Raw genomic sequence first — 24,932 nt, forward strand, 5'->3', positions numbered from 1 at the left:
GAACAATTCCATTGGTTCTTACATTTGTTACATTGTTCTAGTTTCAATTCAACACATTGTACATCACTGCACAAACATCAACTTGACATATCAAAGGACAATTTTCCACCCCCAAAAATAGGTCCCCCAAATAAGACCATCATTACATGCCATATTTGCATTAGTAATAAGCCTCTGATTTTCACCCTGTAAATGTGTGCTTTACTTGTAACTTTTAACACTTAGAAGCAAGTCAGACAGGGTGTGTTGTGAAGAGGTGCAAGAGTTAGAGATACACCCACTCTTTGAAGTAAATTAGAATTAGAATTAGAATCCCTACAGTGTGGAAACAGGCCCTTCGGCCCAACCAGTCCACACCGACCCGCTGAAGAGTAACCCACCCGGACCCATTTCCCTCTGACTAATGCACCGAACACCACGGGCAATTTAGCATGGTCAATTCACCTGACCTGCACATCTTTGGACTGTGGGAGGAAACCGGAGCACCCGGAGGAAACCCACACAGCCACGGGGAGAAATGTGCAAACTCCACACAGACAGTCGCCTGAGGCTGAAATTGAACCTGGGACCCTGGCGCTGTGAGGCAGCAGTGCTAACTACTGAGCCACCGTGCCACCCTAAATGTTAATTAATTTTACAGGTTTCAAAACACTTTGGTTGAGGTTAAAATATTTTTGTACTGTTAAATTTGTTAAATAAACTCACATTAATTTAATCTGAATTACTGGTATTATTTTTAATTTATGTTTCAATATTGACTATTATAATATAAATACCCCTACCCTCACCAGTACATAAGTAAACACCTGTTTTTGAAGGGTTCTATTTGAGGGCTCTGAAATAAACTAATGTGCCGACATCTAAGGTACATGTTTTAAGAGCTAATCACTTTTTTTACTAGTATTATCAATGAAAATGTTATTAGAATACAATCAAACATTGAAGTTTAAATGAAAGCACAAATTTCTGAAAAATTTTGCAGGTCAGTTAGCATCTAAATAGAGAACAGAGGGTCTCCACTTGAAACAATGAATTTTTCTTTCCACAAGTACTGATTGAATTGTTATGCTCCCAACATTTACTATTTTTAATTGATAACCAATTATCTGTAGCTTTTGTTCAAAGTTTATACATTGCTATGGTTTGCTATGATCTGCCTGTACTGCTTGCAAAACAAAACTTTTCACTGTACTTAGATACACATGATTACAATAAACAACTCAAAATTGAGCAGTCAATATTGCTTTTGTTTGTGCAACTGGCTGAAAAAGTTTGCTGAAGTATTAAGAAGAAAATTATATATTCAAGAAAGAATGAAAAAAGGAATTATGTGTCAAAAATTAACAGGGATCCAGTAATTAGGCCACTTAATCTCCCTTAAGTCAAGCTGCTTTTTTTCTCACCTCATGCTTTTGTTTCTTTATAGGTTGAAAAAGCTAATTGACCAAGAAAAGGCCTACCAAGTGAAAAAAGATCAAGAAAATGTCAAAAAAATTGCTAAGCTAAAGGAAGAGCTTACCAAGCTGAAATCATTTGCATTGGTACTGGTGGATGAACAGCAACGGCTTTCAGAGCAGCTTAACCAACAGAATCAAAAAGTTCAAGCTCTATCAGTCACTGCACAGCAAGCTCAGGAGAAATTAACAGTCTCCGAGGAAAAGACAACAGAAGAAGGAAATAAAGTGTTTGCTCTTGAAATTGAGCTGCAAGCCCAATCTAGCAGATTTTATCAAGAGCAGGAAACAATAATGGCCAAATTGACCAACGAGGAAAGCCAGAATCGACAGCTTCGACTAAAACTTGCCACACTCAGCCGACAGATAGATGAACTGGAGGAGACTAATAAGTCATTGAAGAAAGCAGAAGAGGAGCTGCTGGATTTAAGGGAAAAAATAAACAGAGGGGAATGTGGGAATTCCAGCTTGATGGCAGAAGTGGAAGAGCTACGTAAGCGGGTGTTGGAAATGGAAGGAAAGGATGAGGAGCTCTTAAAAATGGAGAAGCAGTGCAAGGATCTCAATAGAAAAATAGAAAAGGAAGAAAGCCACAGCAGGAATCTAAAAACTGAAGTAGAGAAATTAAAGAGGAGAATAATGGAATTGGAAAAATTAGAGGATGCATTCAGTAAAAGTAAACAGGAATGTTATGTGCTCAAATGCAATCTGGAAAAAGAGAAGAATTTAACAAAGAAATTGGAAAATGAATTAGAAACCTTAAAAGTGAGAGTCAGGGAACTTGAAGCAATTGAAAACAAGCTGGAGAAAATGGAACTGGCCATGAAGGAGGACCTAAGCAAGCTTAAAACATTAACTGTGATGTTGGTTGATGAAAGAAAAAATATGGCAGAGAAGGTGAGACAAACAGAGGATAAATTCCAAAACGCAAATGCCCAACTTCAAATAGAGGAAAATAAAGTTACTGTTGTGACAGAGAAACTAATTGAGGAAAGTAAAAAGGTATTAAAATCCAAAGCAGAATTAGAAGAGAAAACATACAGTTTGACCAAAGAAAGAGATGAGCTTAAAAAGAAGCTAAAAATTGAGGAAGAGCGAGGAAATGATCTTCAGTCCAAGTCTAACCTCTTGAAGAAAAGACTCCAGTCCCTTGAAGCAATAGAAAAGGAGTACCTCAAAAATAAAGGAAAACAAGAGTTTGACAAATCTCCTAAACATATACAACAGGATGATAATAAAGTAAGGGAATTAACTTGTGAGGTTGAAAGGCTTAAGCGCAAATTGAAAGATATGCAGGTTGTAGAAGATGATCTAATGAAGACAGAAGATGACTATGACTCACTGGAACAGAGGTACTACAATGAACAACAGGAAGTAAAACTATTGTCAGAAGAGCTTGAGGCTGTGAAGAAGGAATTAGCCAGATATAAACTAGCGGAAAAAGCTGAATCAACCAATGAACAAAACCTGTTTGACAAACTCAGTGAGGAACAGGCAAAATCAAGCCATCTAACAAGAGAAGTGGAAGCCCTCAAAGACAAGATTCATGAATATATGGCAACAGAAGACTTACTATGTCATTTTAAAGCAGAACAGACATCATTGCAGAAAAAGCTGACTCAGCAGGAAAACCGGAACAAAGAACTATCAAGAGAAACTGAAAATCTTACCAAAGAACTAGAGAGATACAGACGGTTCAGCAAGAGTCTTAGGCCTGGCATGAATGGCAGGAGATTAAGTGAATTACAGCTCTGCTCAAAAGAGATCCAAACTGATGCATTGGATAGTGAACCACCTGATTATAAAAGCCTTATCCCTTTAGAAAAAGCAGTTGTAAATGGAAAGATATGTACAGAAAGTGAAGAAACCGATTTCAATTCTCAACGTGATCAATCCTTGCAAGTGAATTACAATTCACTAACAGTAAATAGTGTCAATAATAAAAAGTCATGGACCCCATGGATGAAGAGCAAGGAATCTTGTGCACAAAATGGAAAAGCTGTAACCAAACAGAACGGAAATCTGGTGCAGCCTGGTGAAATGGTGCTTACTCAGAAGCCAGGCCAGCCTCTTCATATAAAAGTAACACCAGACCATGGGCACAGCACGGCTACTCTTGAAATCACCAGCCCCACTTTAGAAAATTCATTTTCTTACACTAGTACAGCTGTCATCCCCAACTGTGGTGTTCCAAAACAAAGAATAACCATTATACAAAATGCCTCAATAACACCTGTAAAGTCAAAGCCATCAGATGCACACTCCCCACCAGAGCGTGCCCTGACACCCCTTTCCCGGACTACAAAGCTAAAATCAAGAACTTCAGATTCATGTGGTTCAATGACTCCAGAAAGGACAATGTCACCAGTACAAATTGTTGCTGTAACTGCAAGCTCACCGGCACAAGCTTTGTCTCCTGAGCCAATGGAAGTTGCTACAACTCATACGATCTTTAGAGTATCACCTGAAAGAATACAAGGACGTCAGATACAAAAGTCAAATACAAGTCCTAATGTAATTACAACTGAAGACAATAAAATCCATATCCATTTAGGTAATCCCCACATTCAAACAGCTACACCTGTCTCAAGACCAATGAGCCCATGCAGTTCAATCCAGGAGATCAGGACTCCAGCTATAACTAATGGGACACCAAATAAGTCAACCAGTAAAATCACCAGCAGTATCACTATTACACCAACAACTACTTCTGCCCCACGTCATGCACAAATTACAGTAAGTAATGTCTATGATTAACCTCCCTTCTCCAACCCAAATCCCAGTGAAAATAACAGTGCTTTATTTTCCATATTAGAAGATCCACTTAAATTTACCTGCATCTTCTGTTTTAATTTGAGACTGGTTTGTGCATGTCATGTATAAACCCTGCACCTAATCAACATCCTCCTGGATTTGTGTGTTTACTCAAACTGTGTGTACATACTATAACCTGTAACTCCTCAACATGAGAGACTTGTATTAAGCGGTCAATCACCATTTAATCTGCACTGTATTACAATGGAAAACTGTACTTGCTTCGAATATTAAAACAAAAAAAATCAGATTCAAATTGTAATAGAGAAAAACAACTCATGAGTAACAGTAAACACTAGAATGAGTTTGTTGAGTTTCTTTTTGTTTCCTCTTTTGCATGTTTACAAATATATTTCATTAATGGAAGAGGTACTTGAGTTATGCTGTTCTGAAATTGTCTTAAATCATCTATTTCTTTTCTGGAAATGGGTGTTGCTTCAGGTTGTTTCACTCCGGAATCCAAGTTCAGTTGCAGCTGTTGGAATAAACATTTCATCTGCAGACTGAGAATCATATCCAATTCTCAGACCTTGAGAATATATTGTGGAGTAACAGCACATTGCATAAGAATATTCAACACATTCACCCAAAATTTCTCCCTGCTTTTAAAAGAAAGCATTAACCAATTAATTTTAAATGGACCAATGCTGCATTAAAACACCAGAAGAACTTAATACGGTAAGCATTCATATAATTATCACAAATTCAATGCTATAGTGATTACCAACACAAAAATGTTCACAATGCAGGACAAACAATATCAGATAAGCAAAAGGACAACTAGTGTGAAACTGAATAAGAAATTAAGTGGCTCAGTTGGTATGGGCTGTTGAGAGTGAGATTAAAGCACATCATGGGACAGAATGAAGGGAGCGTTTATCACTTAACGTGGGAGAGCTTGGTGCTCTCACGAATTGTACAAAAACTTGAGAAACTGATCCAATTTTCAATATTAACATCTCTCACTGGGTGAAAACTTCACAAAATTGATAGCGATTTAAAATTCTGAGACTGAGCAGAGCTGAGTTTGATAACTAGAAAATCCATTAGATTAAAAAAAAGGACAAAATTGTACATACTGGAAAATGAAGTTCAGTAAGCACGGAATCTCACAAAGGATATTGTATGAGATAAGCAAACTTATTGACCAAGAATTTGCTGTAATAATAAAGGTAAGAATGGCAATGCTCAGTGTTGTTACTGGGGAAATTTGACAGCAAGTTCTGGCATTCTTGGATTCACAGCAAAAAGCAGAAATTCGGAATCTGTCCATCAGGGATACAATGTCCCTTCATTGTTACTCCTGTTGAAGCCTTCAACAACAGAATCATCACCTCTTAGTCTGATTCCTTTCAAAGAAAATTAGTTGCTACAGTCTTTAAAAAAGTGATTAAATTTTATTTGTTTTTGTTTCACCTCTCCTGCAGTCTCATTTGTTTGACCCAAACAACTTTGCTTCCTATTGAAATATAGCTTACACTGGCTGTTTTTACATTTTGCTTTGTCTCAGGATTCTTCAATCTGGCTGATTAGTCTCCCTGAAGTGTGTCCTAATCAAATACGTTCACAGAAATATTTGCTAGAAACCTTATTTATTACTACATGACTCCCTAAAGCCATGCAATTTACATGGTACAATTCAGGAGTTTTGATGGAATACTCCCACTTCCCTTGATAAGTGCAACACTCAAGACACTCGACTCCCAGGAGTCAATTGGTACCACATCCACTTTCAGTTCTAAAACTCAATAGCAGCAGTGTGTAATATTTACAAGATTCACTGTAGAAATCCACCAAAGCTCTTTGTACAGTACCTTCCAAACCCACAATCATGACAATCTAGAAGAACAAGGGCAGCAGATACATTGGAGTAGCACCATCTGCAAATTCCTTTCCAAACCACTCATCATCTAGACTTGGAAATATATCACTATTTCTTCACAGTCAGTGATCAAAATTATGGAACTCTCTCCCTAACAGTTTTGTGGGCATTTCAACACCAAAATGGACTGCAGCGGTTCAAGTAGGTACCTCACCACCATCTTCTCAAGGGCAATTAGGTATGGGCATTAATTGCTGGCCTAGCCAGTGACATCCACATTCCATGAATGAATAAAAATCCCCTATGGAAGACAAAATTCAAATTAACCTTTTAAAACAGTAAGTCTGTGCTTTGGAGCCAATTAAAAAAGAGACAGCTACTTTTCAAGATAAATGAGGGGCATAGTTCTTTTGTCATGGCTGCAAGTGCCAGAAAAATTGTGGAAGCTAAAGTGGTTAGTTCCTGAAAACGGTTGTAGTGATCACAATGAGAGAAAGTGAGGACTGCGGATGCTGGAAGTCAGTCGAAAAGGTTGGTGCTGGAAAAGCACAGCAGGTCAGACAGCATCCAAGAAACAGGAGAGTCACTGTTTCGGGTTGGGACCCTTCATCAGGAGCTAAGTACAAAATCTTAAGAACAAATTAGAAAAATAAAGAAGCACAGAAGTTTGAATAGACCTTGTAAATGGATCAGAAATGCTCCATGAGGATTCTTTAGTCACTGGCACATGTCCGATGCCATTTTATGGATATTGGATGTATATGGACAGTGCCCAGGGAGCAAGTGCTGAGATGTTGCTGCCCGATGTCCAACATGGAGGTTCTTCGGAGCAAGCAGTTAGCTGAATTTGCAAGGTACTGCTCTGGTTTCCATGTCAAACTCTCCTGACATCTAGCTTGTCTAGTTTGTTTAATATGACAGAAATCTGAATATCTATGAGGTGAGTTGGACAATCAACAAGACTTTTAATGCGTAATAGTCCCCAGTAGTGATCATAATATATTATTAATTAATGAGCATTTACTGAATTTCAGGTAGCATGACATCTTTTTGCTGCATGCTTCTGTGAATTAGCGCTGCATCCAAACATCAACAACTGTACCATTTACCAACAGTACATGTCAACAGATAGTCAATAAGCTACCTAGTTAACAATGTTCAAAGCTCTCCTGCATGGCTTAAAGTTAGTCTGTACAAAGTTAAAAATCACACAACACCAGGTTATAGTCCAACAGGTTTAATTGGAAGCACACTAGCTTTTGGAGCGACGCTCCTTCATCAGGTGATGGCCTGTTGAACTACAACCTGGTGTTGTGTGATTTTTAACATTGTACACTGGCATCTCCAAATCATAAAGTTAGTCTGCAACTCTTAAAAGAAAAGGTGTACTATGAGTAGAGAACTTGCTGGGCTTCAGAGTTGAAGGGCCTATGATTTTTGGTTAACTTTGAGGATTGACAAATGTTACAACATGGGGTGAACTCTCCTGCTTAATTTAAAACCAACAACACAGAAAAGATTTATCCTGTGCAGTAATCTGCGAAAATTTGAGAGACCAAGAACTAGTTAAAGTAAAAATTTACAACTATATTTTTTAAAATATAAAGAATAATTAACTAACAACTATTTACAATTCCTTACTCTAACCTATCTGTTCCCTTCCGTTCTCTAATACTAGTGTGATAAAACTCACGATTATGATTTACGAAACAAAACTTCTTATCTCAAAACCAGGCAGTTTTGGTTTTCTTTGAATTCTTCTTAGGGATGTCTAGTTCCCAGGTTACTGATCGATAAATGTACCTTTTAAGAGAGCTATTTTTCAGGCAGTCTTTTTTACATGCTGGGGCTTGGCAGTTCTCTTCTGAACTGTTCAATTTTCCCTGATCTTATACCCCAAAAGCCTCAGATTGTGTCATTGGCATTTAAGATTGTCAGCACATTAAATTCAAACTGGATTGGAGTTTGGTATTTTTCAGGGTATAATTTAAACTGATTGGCCGAATTTGAATCTGTTTTGTCATTTCCAGGCAACCAGCTAATTGAGTTGTTCGACCAAATGTTACATTATATTTCTTTTCAGAACACAGGTAGTTCTGTTGCTTTACCTTACTCTTAAAAGGTACAGTACGCCCACATCTTCATAACATCTCCCCCCTTAAGAAGAAATGAACCATCATAATGAAAAGCTGGCTAAATTTTCATTTTCTACTTTTTAACACCTTACCCAAACATACACATAACTTTCATATAAGTTCATCATCTTCTTATAAACCTCTATATATAATATTAAACAAAGTCAAATCTCAGCTAAACTCTTATCATTTCAATCTGCGATAACGCATCTGTGATTATATTCTTCTGACCCACAACATGAAGAATTTTTTAATTTAAAGTCTGTAACATAAGAGTCCAATGAAATAGTCTCATCTTCTTGTCTTTAAAGCATTCTAAAAATGTAAGTAGATTGTGATCCATGTACACAACAGTTTCCGACACATTGTTTGTGACATACACATTAAAATGTTGTAAGGCCAGTTCCAAACTCAATAGTTCCTTTTCGATTGTGGAGTATTTCTTCTGATGGATGTTGATCTTCTTCAAAAAGTAACCAACAGGCAGATCAATCCCATCCTCATCTTTCTGTAGGACTACAGCTCCAACCACTATGTCACTAGCATCGATGGCGACTTTAAAAGGTTTTGAAAAGTTTGCTGTAGCTAAAACTGGATTGGTAGTTAATATGGCTTTCAAGTGTCAAATGCCTCCTGACATTGTTCTATCCATTGAAACTTTATGTTCTCCTTCAGCAAATTGGTTAATGGTGCCACTACACTGCTGAAGTTTGGAACAAAATTGCAATAGAATTCACTGAGTCCTAAGAATCAAAGCACCTCTTTCTTCAAGGTTGGTTGCAGAAATTCCTTGATGGTCAGCGTCTTTGCGTTCCGTGGGATCGATCTTCCGTGACCGATGTTATGTTCCAAGAACGTTACCTCAGCTTTTGCAAATTCCATTTTATTTATGTTTATCTCCAGTTTTGCTTCTCATAGTCATTCAAAGAGCTCGGCCAACTGTACCATGTGATCTTTCCAGGGCTTACTAAAGATCACTACATTATCCAAATAGACTGCACAGTTTGTTAACCCAGCCAGAACTATGTCCATGAGTCTTTGGAATGTGGCATGCATTCTTCATTCCAAAGGGCATCACTTGAAACTGATATAGCCCAGTTGGGGTTACAAACACAGAAATTTCTTTTGCTGTCTCTCATAAAGGTACCTGCCAGTAAACATACATTAAGTCCAATTTGGTGATGTATCTGGCTTGTCTGACTTTCTCAATACAATCCTCCAATCTAGGAATTGGATGTGCACCTGATTTTGTTGGCCTTCCGATAATCCACATGGAATCATCGAGTCCAGTCCGGTTTGGGAACAAAGATGATTGGCGAACTTCACTTGCTCTGGCTTGGTTCAATGATGTCATTGTCGAGCATGGCCTCCACCTCCATCTGAACCTGTCTGGCTTTGAAAGGATTAAGACAATAAGGGTGTTGTTTTATTGGAGAAGTATTCCCTCCGTCTACTTCTTGTACAATAGCACTAGTCCTCCCCATCTGATTCTCACATATCACCTTGTAGTACAGTAACAAATCTTTCACCTGTGTTCTACGCTCCTGAGTCAGATAGCTTACTAACCTCTCCCATTCCTCAAGGACTTCTTCATTTTTAAATCTATTTTAAAGCACATCAAAATCCACATCATCTGGAGTTGATTCATCACTCTGCAAGGCAGTAACTAACATCTGTTTCTCCAGTTCCTTCTCTCTCGTATAATACAGTTTCAACATGATCACATGATACCCGATACCTTTACTAAATAGTTCAACTGATTCAACCTTTTCTCAATTTGATAGGGACCACTAAACCTGGCTTTGAAGAGATCTCCTATCACTGGTAATAGTCCTAACACATCATCCCCTCAGGAAAGCGTCCGAGTCTCTTCAAGTGCTGTTTAGCTAACTCACCTGCTCGATTTAATCTCTCCCTCACTTCTGATACATAATCAAAGTATAAGATCTCTGACTTTGGTCCTGTCAATTTTTCTTTAATTAATTTCAAAGGGCCTCTCACTTCATGACCAAATATTAACTCAAAGGGAGTGAACGGAGTAGATTCATTTGGGGCATCTCTAATTGCAAACAATACGAATGGGATTCCTTTATATAAATCATTCAGGTAATCCTGACAGTATGCTCTCAACATGGTCGTCAAGGTCTGATGCCACCTTTTTAACGATCCCTGGGCTTCAGGATGATCTGCACTGGATTTGATACTCCATAATGGAATTGCCTCCAGAAATCTAGAGGACACATCCATTATGGTTAACAAGTACTGGTTCCCACTTTCAGTTCTCGGGAGGGGACCTACACAGTCAGTTATAACCCGGGTGAAAGGTTCTTCAAATGTGGGAATTGGCAACAGAGGTGCTGATTTTATTACAGCCTGTGGCTTACCTACCGTTTGGCATGTATGACACGTACAGCAATACTTAACCACATCCTTGTGCATTCCAGACCAATAAAAATGTTTTTGTACCTTAGCCTGAGTCTTTCATACAAGAATGTGTTGCTGGAAAAGCGCAGCAGGACAGACAGCATCCAAGGAACAGGAGATTCCTGATGAAGGGCTTATGCCCGAAACGTCGAATTTCCTGTTCCTTGGATGCTGCCTGACCTGCTGCGCTTTTCCAGCAACACATTTTCAGCTCTGATACTCCAGCATCTGCAGACCTCGCTTTCTCCTCAAAGATTTTCACCTATTGCGAATCCTCTTGCAAGGATGCCTTCCTTGAAGAAGCTCTCTTCCTCCCTTCCTGATGAAGGGCTTATGCCCAAAACGTCGAATTTCCTGTTCCTTGGATGCTGCCTGACCTGCTGCACTTTTCCAGCAACACATTTTCAGCTCTGAGTCTTTCGTACCCCTAGATGACCTCCTACAGGTAGTTCATGTGCTACCCATAACACTTCCTGTCTGTATGCTACCAGCAACACAATCTGATGCACTTCAGCCCATTTCTCCTCTGCACTAACCTGCCGTGGTCTCCATTTCCGCCTTAGAATTCTATCTTTCAGATAATAACCTTCCAGAATTTTATCTGCCTCCTTTTCAGAGTACGCATCCACATACTCTATCTTTTATCATCTTGTCTTGCTGTAGCAAGTCCCTTAGCCTTTCAAGAGTAAACACTCCTGTCTGACTCAGGTTTCTCTTGCACCATTACATCAAACAGGGTAACAGCTAACTGAATCTCAACTCCTTCATCTTTCTCTTTTCGCTTAATGCTGTAACTTATGATAGTGGGATCTGGGAAAATGCCAGGATATTTCAATTATAACCCCTCAGTTTCTTGGTCTTCCTTGGGCTTCTCCACAACAAGGGGTGTCACTACCACCTTGGATCCTGCCAAATCATTCCCAAGAACAAACTGGATTCCTGAAACTGACACTCTGTCAATGACTCCCACTGTAACTTCCCCAGTCTTAAGTTGGCACTCCAACCTGATCTTACATAGGGGAATGCTAAATTTCTTCCACAAATTGCCACACTCTCAGGTAACAGAGCAGATCAGAAAGAGTGCATATTCACTCATCCCTTACTATCAGTGACTGGTTAGATCCTGTATCTCTCAAAATCATAACTTCTTGTCCTTCTCCCCCTGTTCTTCCTGAGTAAACTTTACCCACAGAGGCAAATTCTTTGTAGAGATTAGATACTAACTCCATACCCAGCCCCTGCCTAAGCTGTGCACATTCCTGCAGCTCTTTGGCTTTTTTGGGATCTCCTTTACTACCTTCACTAATGCCACTGACTTAGCTTCTTTTACCACACCTTTTCCCACAGTGCCCTCCTTTAACAACCAGCACTGTGACGTTACATGTCCCACCTTCTGGCAGTGAAAACATATTTTCCCAGTGCCCTTCCGAAACCACCAGCACTGTGTTTTTCTGTGTCCCACTCCGTTACAGTGAAAACACCTGAGGCCTTTCACCTCCTGTCCACCCTCTTGGGCATCTTTAACTTGTGGCAAAATCTTACCAGTGCTCTCAACTCTTGGTTACATAGTGTAGGACCTCCCTTTCTCCCAACTTCTATCCCTCACAGGATGAAATTCTGGCCAGAAGCTTGTCTTATGCACCAACATTAATCATCTGCTAATTCTGCTGCCCTTCTCACTTCCTGAACTTTCTGTTCCTCCATGTGAATTCTTACCATCTCTGGAAGTGAGTTTTTAAACTCCTCCAGCAGAATAACCTCTCTTAGAGCCTTAAAATTCTTATTTATTTTCAAAGCACGTACCCATCGATCAAAATGACTACGTTTAATTCTTTCGAACTAAACAGAAGTCTGACCTGGTTTCTTCTTTGTGTTTCTGAACCGCTATCTATATGCTTCTGGTACCAATTCATAAGCACTTAAATAGCCTGTTTAACCTCTTCATAATCGCTTGACCCCTCATCTGACAATGCAGCAAATACCACACTAGCTCTACCTACCAGTTTAGTCTGAACTAGCATTACCCATAAATCTTCAGACCACTCCATCTGCGTGGGCAATTTTTCAAATGAAATAAAGAAGGCTTCAATATCTTTCTCATCTAAAAATGGCAGAGTTTTGACACATATATATATATCGCTACCTTCTCTGTTAATTTCCAACCTGTTAACTTGACTTTGCTGACTAAGTCACAATGTCTCAAATTCAAATTCTCTCTCTTTTTGTCTCTCCCTTTGCTCAGCTAAGAACCTTCTCTCTCTCTCTCTCTCTCTTTTCTCTCTCTGTCTCTCTCTCTCTGTCCTTTTGTTTATCTTCTAACTCCATTTTCTTCAACTGTAATTTAAGTTTTTCTACCTCTACTGCACTTGTCTATTTGTCTAATACACTTAAGTGTTTGAGTAGTTCCCTTACAATTTCAGGTTGACTTTTGTCAATGGTTAAACCCAAACCTAATTTCTTCGCTAATTCTAAAAGTATGGCCTTTTCCTTTCCTTCTAAACTTCCTTGGCAAATTTGAGAATTATCTCCAATTCCAGAAGTTCTTTAGCAATATTAAGAGCCATTTCTCTCACTTTTAATTTACTCAATCACAAATCATCGGAAGTAAACAAATTGCATCGCCTACATATTATTTAAAGATCTAGAATGCTAACCTGCAAGTGGTTAAATCTGCTGGGAATTTTCATAGCCCAAATCTACTTAAACCTGTCTCAAACAGTTCAAATCGGATTGAGACCCCAAACTGTTACAATACAGGTTAAACTGTCCTGCTTAATTTAAAACTAACAACACAGAAAAGACTTATCCCGTGCAGTAATCTGTGAAAATTCAATAGGCCAAGAACTATTTAAAATAAAAATAACAACTTTATTTTTTAAAGTATAACAGAGAATAATTAACCAACAACTGTTTACAATTCCATACTCTAACCTATCTGTTACCTTCCCTTCTATAATACTAGTTTGATAAACCTCCTAATTACGATTTACAGAACAAAACTTTTTATCTCAAAACCAGGCAGCTTTTGTTTTCTCTGAATTCCGGTCCTCTTTCCTTCTTCTTAGGGATTTTTGCTTCCCAGGTTACTGATTGATAAAGGTACCTTTTAAGAGAGCTATTTTTTGGGCAGTCTTTTTTATATGCTGGGACTTGGCAGTTCTCCTCTCAACTGTTCAATTTTCCATGGTGTTATACCCTCAAAGCATCAGAATGTGTCATTGGCTTTTAAGAGTATCAAGATACTAAATTCAAACTGGATTGGAGTTTGGTATTTTTGGGGTATAATTTAAATGATTGGTCTCATTTGAATCTCTTTTGTCATTCCCAGGCAACCAGCTAATCAAGTTGTTTGACCAAATGTTACATTATATTTCTTTTTAGAACACTTGGTTCTGTTGCTTTTAACTTCCTTAAAAGGTACAGTACACCCACCCCTTCATAACACAAAACAGAAGGGAGATCAGCATCCAAGGTCTTTCGACATTGCATTGGAGATCAAGGTGGAAGATGTCAATAGGAAAGAGTTGTCCAATATTTATAGTCGGTGGGGAGGGAGAGAGGACGGCCCTTGACACCCAGTTATAAGAAAGTGTCATCAGCAGGTAGTCATGGAGGTCAAAGCAAAGAGTCAAGGGTCTGAATGCAGTGTCACAAGAAGTTGAATGATCACATACAATTGATGAAGGGCAGTGACTGTGACATCAAGTACCATTCCTACCAATTGTACTCATAGCCTTAATCACTTATCAAATTATTCCACTCCCACCATTCACCTACAAACAATTTCTGATTATAACTCATATACGAACTTCACGTGTTTCACATCAAACTGACACATTTAGTATGCAACAATCTCTAATCTCACTCCTATCATTTTAGCCAAGATAACCAAATGAATCAAACAGATTGCACAACACTCACTAACAAACTTTCTTCTCAGTCACAAAACAAAGCACAAACTGGAGACAGAGAAAGCTAACTGGAAAAAGACAGGCTCACCTCCATATCCTAAGTTCAATGGAAAAGCCCACACTATTATCAATGGAATGCTATTTCTGATGGTAGTGGGGTCATTTAAGACTTTGGAGTGGTCATCTCCACACATGTTCAAATTGTCCAAGTCTCTGAAGGGGCCCCCTGCTCAGAAATATGAGCTATGTCCATCTACCGAACCAGGAAATTTTTGGTAGTGATGGTTGAAGAGTTAGAACCTTGAGGAACAACAGTTGCTCACAGATGGATTATCCTTCATGAAGAGGACTTGTGTATCCCTTAAGCACATGAGGAAAGCAACAAGAAACTACCTTAGGTATTCTTTTCTCTCATTATACTGAAATTGAAAATGAGAAGCTCTTATGAACAACTGAAGAGGAAAGCTCAAGATACAAGGCATGGAGAAATGAGCAGATGAACTGAGGACCATCACTCCTACACATTGCTGAAGTTCAGGCCAGTGAAATGACTGAAATCATTGAAGATAATGGTATCCTTATATTTGTTCCTCATTCTCTTATCACACATTGGCTTCTAATTTGCAATATGATGGATTTCACACCAAGACACTTGGTGCATTTGGAAACCAAAAGCCTGCAGTCAATGTCAAGAAGCAGAGAAGAGTCTACCACCAGCTTGGCGCAGCAAATATTGAAGCAACGGAAGTGGTCCCCATCTTCATTCATACTCATTTGTTCAAAATGGCATCTGATGTATGGTTTTATGGATGACATTTGCAAAACATACAGAAACTAGTTAATATCAGAGTGTTCCACAAGAAATTCAGACTGCTGTGAATTGCAATGTGCGAAGAGACTTCCGGGGGGGGGGGGGGGGGTACATCAGTCCAGTAATCTGTCTACTAATATATTGCTCAGATTACTGGGGTTTGACCCAAGGCAAAATCTCCATGGGCCATGAACTGGCTGTCCTCTTTCAGGGAGACAGTGTTCTTCTTCCCACCCCTAGCTATCTTCTAGTTGCTGTTTGTCAACCAGCATCCCCAAGTGCTGCAACCACACCAAGTTGGCACAGCTTGCTATGGGCTTGTAAGGCAGATAGTCTTAGGTCATTCTACAAAACAGTTAATAGTCTTACACCAGCCCTGCTCGCACCCTATTGGGGCACTAGGAACAGGGAATCGTGCATGAAAAACTAGCACAAAGTAAATTTGCAAACGTGATTAGTTGAATTTTGTCATAGGTGTGGCATGATACCATTCATCCACTTTTTTTGGTAATGACCTCTACTTTTGCGTTGTGACCAAGCAGATCCTGTCATGCTCAGTAACAGAGGAAAGGTCTTTTTGGTGAAAGGGGAACTGTGGTTGGACCTTCACAGGTGGTTAAGACAGAAAGGATTGCCAAGATTGCCTCCTCCCTTCTTCAACAATCTCCTGCCTCCTGATTTTTAGCTGCTTGGTGAATATTTGGTGATAAGGGGTGTCCCCATGCGGGATCAGTGAGCAACACATAACTGACCACCACAAGACATAATCCATCTGCAGGATTCCTCCAGAGTGGTCCCTGTAGCAGAAGCAATTTTTGTGCAACAGCCTGTGCTATCACATTTCATGTGGTCACGTGGTTTGTATAGTCACAGTTGCTGATTCTGTAAAGTAGTTCCCATCGGTGTGCCCTTCCTGCAAGTTAGACATTTTTCAGAACGCGAAATGGCAGCAGCAGGGCATCAATCATCTGTACAAATATAGTATCTGATGCAATTTCTCTCACATGTGGTTGCGCATTGCAGACGCCAATTTGGGACTCTAAGACCCATAAAATAGGCATTAATGAGGCCAATTTCTCACCCATTGAATTCAACCTGCTATTTTCTATTTGCTCAAGTGCAGAAAATCAGATATAGAACCAAAACAGTTTACTGGAATATCAATATAATACAAAGCAAAACTGCTTACTGAAGAACAAAACCAACGCAGTTGAGCGAGAATTATATAGCATCACAGAAAAGAACATACGAACTTGGGGCGGGATTAGGCAATTCAGCCCCCTGATTCTGCTCTGCCAGTTGATACAATCATGGCTGATCTCATCTTAGCCTCAACTCTTATTTTCTGACTTCTCTCCATTGCCTTTCAACCTATTACTAACTACAAATCTATCTCCTCCTTAAATATACTCAATGTCTCACCAGCTACTGCACTGCTGGGTACTGACTTCCACAGCTTTCAAGAGAAGTGATTTTTTGTCATCTGTTTTCAATCTGCTACTCCTAAAACTGTGGCCTCTCGTTATAGATTCCCCCACAAGAAAACACCCTTTCTACATCTACTTTGTAAGATGCTAAAGGGGATTGGCATACTTCAATTAGGTCTCCTCTCATTTTTCTAAACTGCAGAGAATATAGGCCAAAACTGCTCAATCTCTCTTTATAAGACCAACACCTTATCTCTGCAATCAATCTAGTGAACATCCTCTGCGCTGCCTCCAATACAACTATATCCTTCCTCAAGTTAGTGGACCAAAATTGTCTGCAATACTCAAGATACAGTCTCAAAATAATGCCTTGTACAGTTGTAGCAACACTCCCCAACATTGGAAGCATAATCGCAAATGGTCTAATCATGTGCAAGTATCCCAACAATCACAGGTTAGAAATCATTAATAATTTTACATCACATTCAAATATGAAAAATCTTCACTTCCCTTTAGAAACAAACAGATGCTAATAAACGTGTGACAGCAACAAATTATCAAGCAAAAACCTGAAAGAATTGTGGATGCTGAATATTTGAAACAATAACAAATTGCTAGAAAATCTCAACAGATCTGGACATTCTGAAGAAGGGTCATTGGACCTGAAATATTAATTTCTCTCCATAGTTGCTGCCAGATCTGCTGAAATTATCAAGCAACTTCTGGTTTTGTTTTGAAACTATCAAGCAGTCTGTTTAAACAAAGAGATTTTAAGGATGCTATCAATGTAAAAAGAAAAAGGTTTGGTAGATATGTTCAAATAGAGCTTGGTGCTTATTGATACCAATCGGGTAAAATTGCTGAAGTACTTAACATTTGCACTGAATGTTTAAAAAAAGGTTCTGCCATCATTCATTTATAGATGTACAAAAGCTACTGAATTTTAAAACATTTAATTCTGATCTTCAAGGCGTTTCAAGAAACGTTATTTAACAATTTACTCGTTTAAACATTCCGTTGACTTAATTTCAAAATGCTTAAGTTCCTTAGAGCACTAATAAACATAATGCTGTAACTAAGTTTCTGTAACTCAAAACATATTTTACAAGCCACTTGCCACAAGTCAAACGTCCAAATATGGGTTGTCGCCTTTACATTCCAAATCCCAGATGATATCCAATGTTTCCTCAGACTCCAGAAACATGGTTGTCTATCTGAATGGAAACTTAAATTATTATTATTTCGAAGTTCCCAAGGTTAAAAATCACCTTTAGTGTAAAAATGAATCCTGACATATTTTAAAAACTTGTCCATGGGATATGGGTATTCCCTGAATAGGCCAACATTTACTGTCCGTCTCCATTTGCCCTTGAAAAGGTGGTGGTGAACTGTCTTCTTGAACCACTGCTATCTTGAGGATGTAGGTACACCCACAGTGCCATTAGAAAGGGAGTTCCCTTTGAACCAGTGACTGTACAAAAATTATGATGTATTTCCAAATCAGAATGATTTGTCACTTGCAGTGGAACTTGCAAGTGGAGACACAGTACTCCCAAGCAGCTGCTGTCTTAATACATCAAGGTGGTCGAGTTTGCAGGTTTGGAATGCACTGGGGATCTGTTTGATTTACTGCAGTGCATCTTGTAAATGTTACATATTGTTGCCACTTGTATATCGATGATGAAGTAAATAAATGTTGAAGGTGGTGCTTTGTCCTAAATAGTGTTGAGTTTCTTCAATATTGTTGCAGCCCGCACTCATAAAGCAAGTGAAAGGTGTTCCATCACATATCTGATGTGGGCCTTGTAGATTGTGGACAGGCTTTGGGGAATTTCTCATTGTAGGATTCCTAGCCTCTGACCTGCTTTTGTAGCCAAATTTAAATGGCTGGTCCAGTTCAGTTCCTGATCAGGGGTAACCTCCAGGATGTTGACAGTGGGAGATTCAGTGATGCATACGGAATGGAAAACCATGGGACAATAATTAAATTCGCTCTTGTTTGAGATGAACACTGGTGTCACACAACAGCCAGGTAATGTTATTTACAGTAGGGAACAGTACATCACATGAACAGGCCATTCGGCATACCATGTCTGCACCGACCATGTGGCCAATCTAAACTAATCCTATCTGCCTGTACATGGTCCAAATCCCTTTGTTCTCTGTCTGTTCATGTGTCTGTCTAACTGATTCTTAAACATTTCTATTGTGTCTGCTTCTATCAGCTCCCCTGGCAGTGCATTCCAGACACATAACATCTCCAAAAAAATTGCCTCACATATCTCCTTTGAACTTTCCCCTTTTCACCTTAAAACGATGCTCCCTTTTGTTTGACATATCCATCCTGGGAAAAAAAGACCCTGATAATCAACTCTATCCATGCATTTCATAATTTTTAATTGTTCTATCAGGTTGCCCCTCATCTGCTGATGCTCCAACAAAAATAATCCAATTTTAGCCAACCTCTCTAAAGGTCAGCCAGATGGATCTTGTCAAATATGAGTTCCCTGATTGGGACTGTTAACATGTTCAATCAGGGAATCCCAGCTGACAGATATAAACAGGAGTGTCAGGAGTTCTGTTCACTCTCGAAGTCAGCTCTGAGTTAGTTGGTCAGTGTCATGTACTACGTGTCACGCATTTGTAAATAGAGGGTCAATTGTGACGGGATACCGGCCTTCGTGGAGTGTTTCACTCTCATTATGGCTAATTCAGGCAACATCCTGGTAAACCTCTTGTAATGTGGCAACTGGAACTGCATACAGTAATCCAAATGTAGCCTAACTAAAGTTTTATTCAGTTGCAACATGACTTGCCAACTTCCTATACTTAATGCCCCAACCGATGAAGGCAAGCATGCTATACACTTTCTTTACCACCTTAGACACTTGTATTGCCACTTTCAGTGAGCTATGGACTTGTACCCCAAGATCCCTCTGTATATAAATGCTCTTAAGGGTCCTGCCATTTATTGCATATCTTCCTATTATATTCATCCCCCCAAAATACATCACCTCACATTTGCCCGAATTAAACTCCATACATATTGTCGCCTCTCAAATGCTCTATATTCTGCTGTATTCTTTGACAACCTTCCTCACTATTCACAACTCCATGAATTTTCATGATGTTTGTAAACTTACTAAACAGACCAGGTACATTTACATCCAAATCATTTATATATTTTACAAACAACTGTGGTCCCAGCAATAATCCTAACAGAGCACCACTAGTCACAGACCTCTGTGTGAGGTACTATGTGAGTTACAATGGTTTAACTGGATGTAAAATTTATAGACATTCAGCAGAAACATGGAAAAGTTACTTCCCAATTTTGACCCTTACAGGAGGATCCCTCCTTGTGGTGAAAGAAGTGCAGAACAAGTGAAATAAATTCCAAGCAAGCTCTTGTGCGGCAGTGGTTCTGTCCCTACCTCTGAGCCAAGAGGCCCAGGTTTAAATCCCACCTACCCCACACAGCTGTGCCATAACATCCCTGAACAAGTCAATACCTGGGGCCTTGGAGTTTCAGGCCCATTATGAACTTGAATTCATTGGAACAATTTTGGAATTAAAAGCCAGTTGAATGACTACCAAGCGACCACTGTAAATGTTTGTAAATACTCACCTAGTTCATTAATGTCCTTTAGGGAAGGAAATCTGCTGTCCTTACATGTCACTCAATGTGGTTGATTCTTTACTGCTCTCTAAAATGGCCTAGCCAGTCAGTTCAGGGGTAATTAGGGATGGACAATTGATGCTGGCCCAACCAATAATGCCAATATCCCATGAAAAAGGGGTATTATTACATTGGAGAGGGTTCAGAAAAGATTCATAAGGATGTTGCCAAAACTGGAGTGTTTGAGTTATAAAGAAAGTTTGGATAGACTAGGACTCATTTCTCTGGAGCATAGGAGGTTGAGGGGTGACCTTATAGAGGTTTATAAAATCATGAGTGGCATAGATAAGGTTAATAGCAAAGTCTTTTCCCTGGAGTACAGGATTTCAAAACTAATGAGCATATTTTTGAGGTGAGAGGAGAAAGACTTATAAGGGACCTGAGGGGCAACTTTTTCACAAAGAGTATAATGCGAATATGGAAGGAAATGCCAGAGGAAGTGGTAGATGCAGGTACAGTTCGACATTTAAATGATATTTGGACAGGTACATGAATAAGAAAGGTTTAGAGGAACATGGGCCAGAAGAAACTTGGTCAACATGGAGAAGTTGGATCGAGGGTCTATTTTTGTGCTGCATGTCTCTGTGACTCTAAAAAGTCTGCAATCAGCTGCTGACAAGGACTATTGTGAGCAGCAACTTCTCACTAGGCCACAACATTCTAACCCATCAGATTGGTTAAAGCACTCCGCACTCTGCATTGGTCAGTTTGGCCCCAGAGAATAACTGACAGCTGATTGTTAAAAGCTTGGTTAAAACTGTACTTAATTGCTTTTCAAAAATATTCTGTGCCTTAGCCAAAAACTCAATGAAATACCCAGCCTATCCAGAAGATGGGAGGATGATCATGATCATGATCCTGACCTGACATTACTTTTAAGGGATTTAACTGTGCTTGGACTTTAACCTGCCTCCTCTTGCCTGGGAAAACTCCCTGCACTGTTTTGTCTGATAGTTGAAATCCAGAACAAAGAAGCATAACTAGAACAATGACATTTAAGACACAAATTTAAAAGCAGATTTGTTTTTAAAATAGAAAGGGTACTGATGATACGAAGTTGTGGGTGCTGAGTCAGTTGAACATTTCAGGACCCAAAATCAATAGGTTTTTTTTGTTTAAGTGATATGGGACAAAGACACAACAGCGGAAGAGACAGCAATATTCTGAAATTAGATTAGATTAGATTACTTACAATGTGGAAACAGGCCCTTTGGCCCAACAAATCCACACCGACCCGCCGAAGCGCAACCCACTCAGACCCATTCCCCTACATTTACCCCTTCACCTAACACTACGGCCAATTCACCTAACCTGCACATCTTTGGACTGTGGGAGGAAACCGGAGCACCCGGAGGAAACCCATGCAGACACGGGGAGAATGTATAAACTCCACACAGTCAGCCAGCTGAGACAGGAATTGAACCCGGGCAGCAGTACTAACCACTGTGCCGCCCATAAAATGTTGACTACTATTACTCTGCAGATGCTGCAGGACCTGATGAGTAATTCCAGCCTTTTTTTTATTATGTGTATGCAAAATGCTATCTGTAGTTTGAAAAATATATAACTTGATTAACTTAGAATCAAAGATTCACGGAACTGTGAGAATGACTTATTACCCCATCGTAAAACAGTTGTCATAAATCAACCACTTGTAATACACAGTTCTGAATTTCATTCTCAATGATGATTTGAGAAGTACTTTGACAAATACCACTTAGAAAGTTATTGGAGAAGATAAAATCTGGTTTAAATTTGGTTCAAGAGGAGGAAACAGAGTAGGTACTAAGCAGTTTTAGATAATTGAGAAAGTGCCCTATCCTATTTGCTCCCACAGGATCCTGTTCCAGGATCACTTCTGTTCAAGTGGGAAGGCAGGTTGTGAGAGGGCTGCAAACAGTTTGCAGAGAGATATTGATACATTAAGTAAGTGAGCTAAAAGTTGGCAATGGAGCATAATGTGGGAAAATGCAAAGTTGTTCATTTTGAAATGGAAAACAAAAGAACAGAATATTATTTAAGTTGAAACACATAAGGACTTGGGGGTAGTTGTGCTTGAAACACAGAAAGCTAGCATACAAATGTAGGAAGGCTAATGAAATGTTGGCCTTTTCAAGAGGATTGGAGTCGCAGAATAGGGAAGTCTTAATGCAACTGTACAAGATGCTGGTGAGAGCACATCTGGAGTACTGTGAGCAGTTTTGGTTCCCCCTTTTTAGGGAAAGATATCATTGCATTGAGGCAGTTCAGAGAAGGTTTAGTAAGATTATCTTATGAGTGATTATCTTATGAGCAAAGGTTGGGACTCTACTCATTGGAGATTAAAAGAATGAGAGGTGATTTCATTTAATCAAACAGGATTCTAAAGAGGCGTAACAACATAAATGCTGCGATGATGTTTCCCCTCATTGGAGATTTTAGAGTCAGAGGGCATAGTCTTAGAATTACTGGGTGCCTATTTAAGACTGAGATGAGGAAGAATGTCTGCTCTCAGAGGGCTGTGCAACTTTGGAACTTCTCACCCAAGAGCTGTGGGGGCAGGTCCAGGTGTTTATTTGAAGCGTAGATAGATAGATTCTTGAATGGTATGGGAGTCAAGGATTACAGGGAAAGGGCAGGAAAGTAAACAATAAGAATGTCAGATCAGCCATCCTATCGAATGGCAGGTCAGGCTCAATGGGCCGAATGACCTACTATTGTGTCTATTTCTCATCGCCATATGGTTTATTGTGTATGTCAATGATTTGGACATAGGACTGCAGTGAGTGATGTTTAAATCATCATAACACTAATAATGACAGTACAAAGATTCTGAAGTGATGGAGATTACACAATGCTGAATTGCTGGAATGCATAACAAAATGGCAGATGAACTTAATTATCAATGAATGTGGAAGATATTTTTAAACATTGAAAAATGATGCTTCAAATGGCTTAAATATAAAACCTCAGTGATATGAAGCAGCACATAGATTTCTGCTTTCCAGATTAAGGAAACATTACAAATAATCCCTGAAGAAAAGAAGATCATTTTAAAAATTGCAATAGTACATTTTGTGAAAACAGATATAAACATTGAGACTTAGTAGTGAATCTACATGGAAGTTTAGCAAGACCACGACCACAAGAAAATACAGAATAATTTCTTGGAATGTTTCTTGGTAGTTGGAAATGTAGGTAAGAAGAGATATCTAGAATATTTATTTTGTTACAATAGAGGAAATTATGATGTGATTTGATAAAAAGGTATTTAATATAATGAAGAGATGCACAAAAATGAGAAATAGGAGGAGCACCTACCACTAAATAAAATATGATTGATCCCATATCCTCTGACTTACAAAATTTCTGAATATCTATAATTTAATATACTTAGTGCAAATGTATCTACTGCTTCACAGGTAGAGAGGAGCACAATAGCTGGTGATTAAGAGGATGAAGATATAATTTTTTTGCCTCTATGAAAAAAAAGCACAGACTTAAATTTACAATGAAAATAATGATCATGCCAGCATTTACGAATAAGTTAAATACATGACTGAAGGAAAGTGAGCAAAAGAGGCTCAGGTAAAGGATGTGCGTAACAACAGACAATAGACAATAGGTGCAGGAGTAGGCCATTCAGCCCTTCGAGCCTGCACCGCCATTCAATATGATCATGGCTGATCATTCCTAATCAGTATTCGCTCCCTGCCTTATCTCCATGATTCCATTATCCTTGAGAGCTCTATCCAACTCTTTCTTAAATGAATCCAGAGACTGGGCCTCCACTGTCCTCTGGGGCAGAGCATTCCACACAGCCAACACTCTCTGGGTGAAGAAGTTTCTCCTCATTTCTGTCCTAAATGGTCTGCCCCGTATTTTTAAGCTGTGTCCTCTGGTTCGGCACTCACCCATCAGCGGAAACATATTTCCTGCCTCCAGAGTGTCCAATCCTTTCAGAATCTTATATATCTCAATCAGATCCCCTCTCAGTCTTCTAAACTCAAGGGTATACAAGCCCAGTCGCTTCAGTCTTTCAGTGTAAGGTAATCCCTCCATTCCAGGAATTGACCTCGTGAACCTACGCTGCACTCCCTCAATAGCCAGAATGTCTTTCCTCAAATTTAGAGACCAGAACTGCACAAAGTACTCTAGGTGTGGTCTCACCAGGGCCCTGTACAGCTGCAGAAGCACCTTTGCTTCTATACTAAATCCCTCTTGTTATGAAGGCTAACATGCTATTAGCCTTCTTCACTACCTGCTGTACCTGCATGCTTGCCTTCACTGACTGGTGTACAAGAACACCCAGATCTCTCTGTACTGCCCCTTTACCTAAATTAATTCCATTGAGGTAGTAATCTGCCTTCCTGGTCTTGCCACCAAAGTGGATAACCATGCATTTATCCACATTAAACTGCATCTGCCATGCATCTGCCTACTCACCTAACTTGTCCAGGTCACCCTGTAATCTCC

General features: G+C 39.3%; 2 protein-coding genes across 4 annotated transcripts in view; one reads left to right on the forward strand and one right to left on the reverse strand.

Annotated features, from left to right (window-relative positions):
- The window catches only part of filip1l (filamin A interacting protein 1-like), a 147,900-nt gene extending 143,338 nt beyond the window's left edge, over positions 1 to 4,562 (forward strand). Inside the window, exon 4 of one of the 2 annotated variants that reach the window (XM_060833689.1) lies at positions 1,427 to 4,562. In XM_060833689.1, coding sequence (XP_060689672.1) covers positions 1,427 to 4,211 — 2,785 coding nt within the window. In that variant the 3' untranslated portion in view covers positions 4,212 to 4,562. The remainder of the gene's footprint in view (positions 1 to 1,426) is intronic. The other variant, XM_060833690.1, reaches the window with a different exon arrangement.
- The window catches only part of cmss1 (cms1 ribosomal small subunit homolog), a 366,499-nt gene that overhangs the window by 302,954 nt on the left and 38,613 nt on the right, over positions 1 to 24,932 (reverse strand). The window lies entirely within an intron of this gene.

Source organism: Hemiscyllium ocellatum, chromosome 12 (genome assembly GCF_020745735.1).
Source record: "Hemiscyllium ocellatum isolate sHemOce1 chromosome 12, sHemOce1.pat.X.cur, whole genome shotgun sequence".
In the NCBI taxonomy this organism is placed as follows: Eukaryota; Metazoa; Chordata; class Chondrichthyes; order Orectolobiformes; family Hemiscylliidae; genus Hemiscyllium; species Hemiscyllium ocellatum.